We start from the raw sequence: 9,943 nt of genomic DNA on the forward strand, positions 1-9,943 counted from the left end.
GACAGTTCTGGCGTTTTACGCCAGAAAAGGGTCTCTGGCTAGCATTTAACGCCAGTTTTGGCCATCAAATATCGGGTAAAGTGTGGACTATTATATATTGCTGGAAAGCCCAAGATGTCTACTTTCCAACGCAATTGAGAGCGCACCAATTGGGCTTCTGTAGCTCCCGAAAATTTCGAGTGCAGGAGAGTCAGAATCTAACAGCATCTGCAGTCCTTTCTCAGCCTCTGAATCAGATTTTTGCTCAGGTCCCTCAATTTCAGCCAGAAAATACCTGAAATTATAGAAAAACACACAAACTCATAGTAAAGTCTAGAAATGTGATTTTGCACAAAACTAATATAAATATAATAAAAAGTAACTAAAACATACTAAAAATTACCTAAAAACAATGCCAAAAACCGTATAAATTATCCGCTCATCAGGAAGCAATCGTGCAGTGGACGGTGGCAGATTTGTGAGTGTGACTGTGTGAGAGAGTGAGAGGTAGGCGAGACGCAACTCGTGAGCACATGATGTGGTAGATCCGGCAAGAGGCGCATTGACAGCAAACCAAGAAAGAGAGAGAGAGAGAGAGAGATATTTACTGATCAAATTGAGGAGGAGGAAGAAAAAGAAGGGGGTGAATTGAGGGTTTGTGTAACAAAGGAACAGTAAAATGACGTTGTTTAGGCACGAACAGCAAAACGATGTCATTTAATCGTGGAGTTAAGTCCTACTTTGTTTCTTGAGATTGCAAGTTTCACCGATTTAGTCCTCGAGATCCCAATTGCTCTAAATTAGTCCCCTAGATTCGAAAAAATGCACCATATTAGTCCTTCCCACATTTTTCGTCATCGAAGCACTAATGTCGTTAGTGACGTGGCCAATTCTTTCCACTCTGGACATAATAACGGTTAGATAACATGGCATAAAAGTGGGGCTGCTCCAATTTAGTCCTTTTTCCCTTTTATAACCTAAATCAAATTTGTGTCACTCTCCTTGACCTACTTCTTCTGCCGTTTCTTCTTCCTTTTTTTTCTTGTTCTTCTTCTTCTTCATTGTGCATATTTTCGATTTTGGGATCATGATTGCAAGTGTTATAGTGAGTGGGTTTCTGCGTTAGAGTGGTGTGGGTGTGGCTACTGTCCTGTTTTCTAGTGGTCTACAACGGAGTCCAACCCTATACAAACTGCATGGTGATCTAATGGTTTCCAGAAACCCTAACGCAGCTACCACTCACTAATTTTCGTCACTCACGGAAGAGATATTTTTTTTGTGCAACTATGATGGAGAAGTTAAAGATGAAGAATGATGACAAAAGAGGGTAACGTTTATTTCTCTTTCTGAGTCAAACGGCGTTAGTGTTCTGGTAACAGAAAATGAGGGAGGGGCTAACGTGGTGCATTTTTTCGAATATAGGGGGACTAATTTAGAACAATTGGGATCTCGAAGACTAAATCCGTGCAACTTGCCAATCTCAAGGATCAAAGAGGAGCTTAACTCTTAATCGTGCCACGTCTAGGGGTGGCAAGTGGGGAAGCCCGCCTCACCTGATGAGGCGGTCTTGAAATCTCACCCCACCTCGCCTAACAGCAGGCTGGCAGGTTGGCGGGCCACGCCTGCCAAATCTCCTTTTTTTTATTTATTTTTTAACTATTAAGTATTAAATATTATAAATTATCAAAAAAATATTAAATAATATATATAATTTCACAACCATTTTAATAAATTTATAATTTGTAAAGACATAAAAAAAATTATAATTTCTAAATTCACAAACATTAAAGTCTTTATATTATAAATATGTAATAAACATAATCATAAACCAAGTTTTCTGAAACAAAATAATAAAACCAACATTGTCCAAAATAGAATAAATATTGTCTAAAATATATAATTAAACATCTACAAGTTTAGAACATAATCAATCAAATGTAAAACATAATCCAAAATACTAAATTAGAATATCTTCAAAAAAAACTTAAGCCCGGCGAGAAAGCTCGCCTCGCCCCACCAAAGCCCATGGTTTAAGTGGTGCGGGTTAGGTGGGCTTTTAATGTGTGGCGGTCTCAATTTTCCAACCCGACCCGCCTTTTTGGCGGTGTTATGCAGGCTGATTTCATGGTACAATGTGAGCCAATTAGAAATTAGAAGGCTAAATTGAGTTGATGACCAAATTTCAAGGACCATTTTAAATATTAACTCTATACCATCACTAAATTTTATATATAAAATTTTTTTTATCATACTTGTAAAACATCACAGTTGAAATCTAGTTTCTAAAACCGTTGTGAAAATATATATTTAATCATTTGATACTATAGTCACATTTTAAAATATTTTTTTATTATTTACAAATTTAGAAATTTAGAAGCTCACTGAATAATTTATTCGTCAAATGTTAACCAGCAAATTTGAGATGTTTATTAATTGATGATAAAATTGAAGTATACATGTAAACTGTGAATCATGACACAACAAAACTGATTTTTTTCATATTGAGCACCTTTCAACGGCGATGACAAATTCAACGCTTTGAAAATTAATTTGAGAATTAAAATTACCATCTAAAGTAAATTTTTATGTGGAGAGCAGCCCATAAAAAAATTACATGTACTCAATTTGATTACCAGATGTGCCCAAAATGCAGAAATGGCAACGAAACAATCCTTTACACCTTAGTGCAATGTAGTCCCGCTCCTAAAATTTGGTCTTCCTCTCCTTTTATATATGCTATAGTGCAAAATAAAACCATAAAATTTGTAGTCTGGTAGCAAATAGTAAGTAAAGACATTGAAAGAGAACAATCTTCTATGACCCTCCTTACATCTCTGTGTTGGGCATTGTAGAATATAAAAAAAATTTAGAAATCTTTAAAGGTTAAAAGCTGGCGATATCAATAATTGTGAAAACAGCAAAAAAACTCCAACAAAAAATGACTCAAATTAAAACATCATTCTTTGTAAATCCCCCATCGCTTCAATTAGTTTTCCTTTTGAGAGTGTTTAGTATTTAGCAAAGTGGAAGATCCCTTTTTTTTTTTTTGTCCTTATAATGGCCAAAGTATTTCTTTTTTACAAAACAATGCGATTAGAGGAAAAAAAATTGAATCCAAATATCGTACTTCGGTCAATAGCCTACAAGGCTAAAACTAACCGTTAGAAGGCGTATAGCAATGGAACAAAAATTCATTGCATACAAAAACTCACTTATATTTCTAGATTACTTCAATTTTCCACTTCAAAAACCTTCTGTCACTAAAAAACATCTTCTAGATATTACCAAAAAAAGCAAGGTTGAATACAGAAAATTGCTATATGCATGTTACAAAATTGGCAGTGCTATTCTTTGGGTTCTGAACTCCTGATGCTGAAGTATCAACACATGGATTACGAACCACCAAATACCTGTAAAGGGTATAGTAAACATTAAGCTACGGCCTAAATAAACGAAACAGAGACACCAAAACATGAATTATTTGGTTATAAATCAAAATCACATTGATTCTTACAGCATCCAGTATATCATCAGAGAGTCCATGTTTACTTTCTTTAGCATTATAAGTTATCGGCTTCGTTTGGGGGAAATGGCGAATCACTTTTGCGACTTGTCCAGAGTCTTGTTGAATCTTCTGCTTCTGGTGAGGCCAAATGAAATGGAATCAGAAATGGAATCAGAAATGGAATCATTTGAAATTACAGATCATGGGGTGTATGACAAAGAAAATAATAAACTTCCAGAAGTACATCGTACTTTACAAATAAAGATGAAGGATAAGAAAAGTAACTTGCTACATCAATAATCCAAAATAAGGTTTTAAATTACAAATGAAAATCATAGCCAGATTATAGATCTACCCTAATTTTATGGAGTTAAATAGCAGTATAGTACACGTAAAGATAAGTTATAAAAGTCAAAATGCAAAGCCATGCAACGGATCCAAAAAATAGTATACTGTGAATAACAGCGATTCAAACATTGGAATTTCATACTTGTAAAATATTTTAAACCATCTGAAATTAAATTAATTAAAAATCATAAATTGTCTGAAATATCATAGGCATAGTAGCATTAAAGGCTAGAATTAAATAATAGAACTTTTAGTCAGCACAATGAGTATATATATAAAAGATTTTCTGAGCCCATCAAAACCTAAGTGTTTCAAATTTGTCTTGCAAGGTGCAAGTGCAACCAACATCTAAGATTTTCCATAGATTTCAAATCCAATATCATTTTTTAAAAAAATAATTAAAAAATTGGCTTATCCCAAGATAACACTGCAATCAAAACATAAATGACAGAAAATGTGGCATGGCAATCATTTGCTGGAGAAAAAAAAAGAATGTTGATATGTCGCTCCCTAAACATTTATAGAATAGATTGACATCCCTATTCCCTAGTCACTACTACTTCAGAAAGAGAAAGTCTTCATGGATCTAAAAGTAAAATATAACTATCATATGTCATCTCCAGAAGTAAAAGACATGTAATGAATAATCTATTTTAGATGAAGATCCAAAAGGGTATGTGTGTCAATAGAAAGCCAAAGAGGAAAATGCTGGATTATGGTCTTGCCAGAATCTCCACCTACAACAGCTATACAGATAAAACCTTAAGAATTGGATAGTAAAGGGTGGTTTCTTTTACAATTCTTTAACATTGTTGCAAAGAACTTTAATTACAAGCCAAATGAGTAAAATAAACATGAAATCATAAATTGGGAAATCTAAGTGAAAAAACAATAGTTTTTATCAACATATAGCCAACAATGCCATTTTTACTCTCCTTTCAAAAAGGAGAGGAGACACACCTCGTTAGTTGGTTTCCTTATTTTTATTTATGTTAGATTGTTGACTATGTAGCATGACTCTTTCAAGTTAGTTCCAGTTGTAAACTTCATTGCTTGCTCAATTTAAAGCACCAACTATCGGACAACCTTTTTAATATATTTTATGCTGGTCATTTTCTCAATAGTCAAAGCCAATTAACCAGCATAAGGTATTGGAAGCAACAATTTAAGAGGAAATAAATTAATACTTAATTTCCTTATGGAAATCTTCAGTTACTCTTCTACCAAAAATTAGTATACGACAAACTAAGGCAGAGGGGTGAGTCTTTTAATAAATAAATATTAGAGACAAGAACATATTTCTTTTTTACTTTTATTTTATCCTCTTTTTTGCTAGTGGGATTGTTCACCAATCAGTTTTTAACCAGCATATAAGTTTTTTCTTGTCAGACAAATACTTATGCAAATGCACCCTTCAAAATTGTATTCAATATAACCTGGACAAGATAGAGTACCTTCTTTAGCCTCTCCTCTATTGCATTCAAAGCACGTGACTTATCAACTTTGGAAAGATATAAGTCCCTCTCTCTCTTGGCAGCAGAAAGTTCTAAAGCTAACTTTTGCTCCCGAATAGCTTTCTTTAGTGCTGTTGTAACAAGACTTGTTTAAGCTTTGACTAAACAAAAACAAGATACGTTAACCAAAAAATGAAAACAGGATACGGATGTATAGTCCTACCTAGTTCTTCAGTGAGATCATCCCACTTGAATTTACTTAGGTATTTAATATTCCAAAGGTCATAGTAGAATGATGACCTCTTCTTCCCCCCTGGACATAGAGCATGGAGTTATGCAAATCACAAAATTGAAACTTGACAACCAAATCTATGAGGAATAAACCACTCAATGAATAGTCCTGCTAGGCTGCTACTACAAGTGAACACCAGAATGAACACACCACATACTATTTATTCCCTGTATATTTACACTGAAAGAAATTTAATTATAAAGAAGAGACTTACAAAGGCAGGAGTATAAGATGTCCTCCATAAAGTGGATAACAGAAGCCCAATTTCTATGTAAATCAGAAATAGTGAAGTCCTTTAAGAAATCATGAACTGAGCTCTAGACAGTCCAAAAACCTAAGGACTCTGATCTGAGCATGATCTAAGAATATGTATAATTGTATTTTGACCTCCTTTCTTTTTCCACCTTATTAAGCTAATTGCCAAAAAGGTTGATAGGACAAGCCTTTATAGGACAATACTCCCAATTCCATAGAAAGTAAATAATAATTCCACTACTACCTACTATAGGTAAAACTAAGCACCATATATAATAGAATGGATGTGATGTAACGAATCTGATATTATAGAATCAATGGGAAGTCATTACGATTTTCCATTTGAGAATCAAGAACAAAGAGCCAGCACAACTCAAATTCATACATACGTACCTATTTGTTCACCATTCAACATATTGGCAACCCTCTTTGCTAGACTTTTATTCTTGAATTCAACCCATCTACAGAGTTACAGAGAAAGATCCAATGGTCAATTCCTACCAACATAAAACAATTAACATTTATATACCTATTTTTAGTTCTGAGAAAAAGGTAAAGATAAAAAAAAAAAAAAGAAATTCACCCAGAGGATCAGACCACAAATGATGCACAAAAAATCTCACTACACCTTGAAATCATCTACACAAACATTTGAACTCAACAAAACTAAGCTCATCAAAATACGCTACTTTTCAAGAGTGTTTGGTATGGTCTGGTCTTCACCATTTTCTTAAACCAAAGAGCCGTTAGTATGTTATGAGCTATTTAGTATCTTCCCAAAATCTATAAGTGGAGGGTTTTTTGTTATTTTCGAAAAAGAAAACAAATACCCTTCTGAATATGCTTGGTCTCGTGCACCCCGTGACCGTTTAGTTGTGACTGGAGCACTAGAATCTGCAAAATCAAAATAAAAATGCTGCAAGTATTAGGGCGTTTTAATTTCATTATTTCAAAATTTGAGAAAAACAAGTGAAAATATGAATTAAAGACCTTCAGGGGCAAGAAAGATGCGTTGTACGTCTCCGAATTGAGATAGAATGTGACGAAGCTTGACGTGGTCCATGTGAGGAGGGATCCGACTCAGATAGCAAACGCCTCGCTTGTCCGCCTTCTCTGCTTCCTTTAACAATCTTTTCTTCTTATCTTTCAATTTTGATTCTGAGCCATTAGGTTCATTCAAGCATGTTCCTGTTGCTACTACCTCTGCATCATTCTCTGCCTTTTCTTCTTCCTCTGCAACTTCCATAGGCTTCTTATTCTTCTTTTTCAATTTAGATATGACGCAATTAGGTTCGTCTGGTGGTGAGGTCGTTGAAACGTTGTTGTTATTCACCTCTGTACCGATCTCAGTGTTTTCATTTTCCTCTATAACTTTTGCCCTCTTTTTCTTTCTTTTGGTCTTGTTTATTTGGTGAAATGCAGCAACTTCTTGTTCTTGTACTGCGGTGTGTTGAAGAGCCTTGGTCTCCTCGACCTTCATCACAGAGGTTGTATCAGCAGCATGGTTTTGAGAACAGGACGTCAGGACCAGATATCAAACTATCAAGCTAATGGTTCCGTGATTTGGTCCAACCAATTGAACTTGGGTCCAACCAGATTCAACCAGGTCATAATAAAGAAAAATAAAGAACAAAGGCTTTAACCAAGTAAAAACAGTTTTAGTAAGAAAAAACACAACAGACCATAAATAAGGAGACAAAAATATGATATAATATAATTTTTAAACTCATAAAATGCTCTAATCATCAACGAAAACAAAAGGAAAAGCACAATAGATCATTAAAAAGGAGACTAAAATACAAAATAAATAAGTTATAAAATCATAAAATGTATAATCATCAACCAAAGTCTCATGTCTCAATTCCTGATTTCTAAATTCTAAACATCATAAACATTACAACAAAACAAACTACACAAATAGTACAAGTGCACAAATTCATCATCTCCATCATTATGATGTATGACTAGAAGATTCAAAAGATTCACCATAAAGTGTACTAGCATCAATCTCAAATATGTTCCCAATCATTTTAGGTACTTCTCCAATATGTTGAGGCTATAATACAATTCCAATTCAAAAAAAGAAACAATATAACTAATAAAATAAAGAATAAATGGTCCAAACGAATGATCTTGGAAACATGTTTGCGTATGAGAATTCTCGTTTCTCATCATAAGTAACTAAACACAGATAATAAACAACTTTGTAACATCTCAACAACACATATAGCTTTCCTTGGGAGTTAATTTCAACAATTCAACCTTTTTTATTATATAATTCTACTTAGCTTTAGATTACAACATAGAAGCGGTGTCACTGTCTATATGGTTTAGAGTAAATGATTCTTAACCGACCCTTTCTCGCCAAGCTTTATAAAGCAAGCTTTCAGAGAAGCGTAAGAAGGACCTTCCTTTTCTCCTGTGGAAGGCCACAGAAAGTAAACGGCAGCTGGTAACTCCATGAAACTTTAATGATAAATTTCCTAAGGGTCTGTTGGTGTATAATTGCAGGAAATTTAGGGATAGTTTAGGAATTAGGCAAAATAAGAGAGCCAAAAGAATGAGTGGTCCCTCGGGAGTCTAATTAACTTGTAAGTGAAGTTCGATGCCAAGGATGTTTGCAGTGCAGATTAGATCAGTTTTAAGGGGGAAAAAAACCATCCAATCCAATCAATTGATGCATTAAACCATTCATTAGGTTTTTTTCTAGCTCCCCAACCGAACCGAACCAAACTGAACTGGAACAGATTTGATCAGTTTGGTATTCTGGCCAAGACAGAAATACAAAGTAAATTTAAATATCTAATACCTGATGACGACGAAACATCATGAACAGATGTATACATTCTAGTATTCAACAATTTCATGTCAAAGCTAAGACTTAAAGCATGAATGCCAAACTTCTAGAAATTAAAATCGGCATTTGACTTGAAGCAAATTAAAATTGGCATTTGAACTGATATACTTCTGGAAATTAAAAACTTTTCCATGAATATAACCTACAAAATGGAAATGAAATCATATACTTCTGAGCAACCAAAATTAAAACTGGATTTGACATAAAGCACATTTAAATTCAAATACTTCTCAGCAATCCAAATCCAGAACAGAACACCACACAATCATTAACACAATCATAAAACAAAACAACATAATAATAACAAAATTACCCGAAACATCTTCATTGTAGGACTGGAACTGAGAAACAACACCGACGATGGCGACAAGTATGCAACGACGTGCACGACTGGGAAAGTGAAGAAAGTGAAGAGACGAGCTTCTTGATTATAAAATATCCACAGGTGCTTCTTGATTAATACTATCGACCATAAACAATCAGTCAGCAATAACAAAAACAATTAGCTCATCAAGCAAGCCAGCATTAACAAACATTGCAAAAAATTTAATAATTCCAAGAACTAATTAACTCAGCAAGCAAGCCAGCAGTAACAAACGTTGCAAAAAACTTAATAATCCCAACAAAAAAACAATTGACTCAGCAAGCAAGCCAACAGTAACAAACATTGCAAAACAAATTAATAATCCCAACAAGAAACAATTAACTCAGCATGAAAGCCAGCAGTAACACATTCAAAAAATTTAATAAACGCATCAAGAAACAATTAACTGAGTCAACAGCAATTAACAGATTAAGAAAAAAAATTGTAAAATCTTAAACATAAATTATTAATAAATTCATAAATTAAATAACAACACAGCATCAAAATGCCAAAACCAAACAACACAGCAAAGGAGCGAACAAGAACGCAGCAAGGGTCAAAGAGGAGTATATGAGTAAGAGAACTATACCAACCGGAACGAGGCACCGATGGCGACTGCAGGAAGGAGATGACTAGAAGGCGACAGCTGGAACTTGGACGGCAGCCGCTGGAAGGCACAACTCGAAGGTGAGGACGACGGTGAAGGAGAGGACGATGTGAAGGCGGTGAAGAGACGCTGGGAAGGCGACGGCGTCGGGAGAGCTTGGCGGATTTTGGGAGAGGGGGAATGGAGCTTGGCGGAGACGCGAGTAAGACAACGGTGAGAATGAAGTGAACGGCGAATGCACCGCGGTTACGGGAAGATAAAAAGTGAGGCAGACGAAGAGAG

General features: G+C 34.8%; 1 protein-coding gene across 1 annotated transcript; it reads right to left on the reverse strand.

The window, feature by feature from the left end:
• On the reverse strand, positions 3,073-9,937 carry LOC107625419 (pre-rRNA-processing protein ESF2). Its single transcript, XM_016328046.2, has 9 exons — positions 9,648-9,937; positions 9,004-9,152; positions 6,824-7,307; positions 6,664-6,727; positions 6,227-6,294; positions 5,510-5,599; positions 5,287-5,417; positions 3,494-3,619; positions 3,073-3,389 (listed from the first exon to the last, which is right to left on the reverse strand). Exons 2-9 carry the CDS (start codon positions 9,016-9,018, stop codon positions 3,372-3,374), a joined length of 996 nt encoding a protein of 331 aa, XP_016183532.1. The 5' UTR covers positions 9,019-9,152; positions 9,648-9,937; the 3' UTR covers positions 3,073-3,371.

The sequence above is a fragment of the Arachis ipaensis genome, chromosome B02 (assembly GCF_000816755.2).
Source record: "Arachis ipaensis cultivar K30076 chromosome B02, Araip1.1, whole genome shotgun sequence".
In the NCBI taxonomy this organism is placed as follows: domain Eukaryota; kingdom Viridiplantae; phylum Streptophyta; class Magnoliopsida; order Fabales; family Fabaceae; genus Arachis; species Arachis ipaensis.